Below are 1,435 nucleotides of genomic sequence, written 5' to 3' on the forward strand. Positions count from 1 at the left end.
ATGGATAACTCACAAAAGATGAGCTACCATGCAGGAGAAGCCAAGGGTCAAGCTCAGGTTTACATCTATGAATTTAGTAACATTAGTATAATTTAATAATTTCATTCAATAATTTTATGTTTTGTGTTATTTCTCGATTATTGTCACTTAGTTGTACCGCATCTTTATTGTCACTTCAAATTACTTTTATGGCTATACTATTGGGAGATGTCTGATTTAACGTATTTTTTTAATTTGTGCCCTTATGTAGGAGAAATTGAGCAATATGATGGATAAGGCCGGTGATGCAGCTCAATCAGCTAAGGAATCAGTGCAAGAAGTAGGACAACAAATGAAGGCCAAAGTACAAGGAGCAGCTGATGCTGTCAAGGATGCAATTAATAAATAAAGCTACCCCTATTTGATAATTTTGGGGTTTTTTTTTTTCAATGGCTCTCTTCAATTTTGATTTTGCTTATATTTTAATTTTCCACCTCCCTAAAGAAAGCTAGTATTGCGTAAGAGCCTTGAAAAGAAAAGCTCTCATATGGCTCATGAGCTTTTTCTTCCTACAAGGATATGAATTATGGCTAGTTGGCATGGGGTAAAAATTTAACATCCTGTCTAATAATTATTTGGTTTTTTATTTTTTAAAATTAAGATTATATACACAACTTCTATTTCTAATTTTCTTCTTTTGTTATCTACTTTTTATCAGTGATTTAAAATACCTATTTAAAATTTGAAAATCAAATACAATAGCTCTTAAAGTTTTGTTTTGTGTTTTTGAAATTTGGTTAAGAATTCAATCTTTGTACTTAACAAAGATGGAAATCATTGTAAAAAATGTGGATGAAATAAGTTTAATTTTTAAAAACAAAAACAAAAAGCGAAATGATTACCAAACTGGTTTTACTTGTTCAATTTTCTATATATTGTTTCTGTTTTCTTTGACATTAATTTTGAAAATGGGACAAAATAATATAAGTGGTATGGATGTTTAGGAATTAAAAGGATAAAAACTTTAATATCTTAACTGGCAAAATAATTTAAAGGTAATTATAATTCAATAACAAAAGGATAAGATCATTTTAAATACACTTTTAGTTAGAGGGGAGAAATCCAAGGGGGTGCCAAAACACTTTTTAAAACAGTAAATATTCGACATTGGTTCAAATTCAACCATATAAAATTTTAAATAATTATCTTCTGATAAAGTATGGAGTAATAATTTTAAATAGTAAATTTGCTGGAATTTTTTTCAAGTATAGTAAAATGATAATGTCTGTCGATCTATTACTTAGTGACATATTATAGAGACTTGATCTTCAAATTCACGTATTGTAAAAATAAAATAAATAAATAAATAAATAACACTAATTCGATATTAATTTATCAAGATTTAACAAAAAAAAAAAAATAATAAATAAATAAATAAAATTTACCATACATTATC

At 26.8% G+C, this 1,435-nt stretch overlaps 1 protein-coding gene across 1 annotated transcript; it reads left to right on the plus strand.

The window, feature by feature from the left end:
• LOC120080515 (uncharacterized) lies at positions 1-388 on the plus strand. The gene is made up of 2 exons (XM_039035196.2): positions 1-57; positions 251-388. The coding sequence occupies exons 1-2, from the start codon at positions 1-3 to the stop codon at positions 386-388; spliced, it is 195 nt and encodes a 64-aa protein (XP_038891124.1).
• The last annotated feature ends 1,047 nt before the right edge of the window (positions 389-1,435 follow it).

Source organism: Benincasa hispida, chromosome 6 (genome assembly GCF_027475165.1).
Source record: "Benincasa hispida cultivar pf3 chromosome 6, pf3_genome.v1.1, whole genome shotgun sequence".
Classification (NCBI taxonomy): domain Eukaryota; kingdom Viridiplantae; phylum Streptophyta; class Magnoliopsida; order Cucurbitales; family Cucurbitaceae; genus Benincasa; species Benincasa hispida.

Coding starts and splice junctions, on each gene's coding strand:
- LOC120080515 (XM_039035196.2), top strand. CDS start 1: ATGGATAACTCACAAAAGATGAGCTACCATGCAGGAGAAGCCAAGGGT. Junction 58..250: donor AAGCCAAGGGTCAAGCTCAG/GTTTACATCTAT, acceptor GCCCTTATGTAG/GAGAAATTGAGCAATATGAT.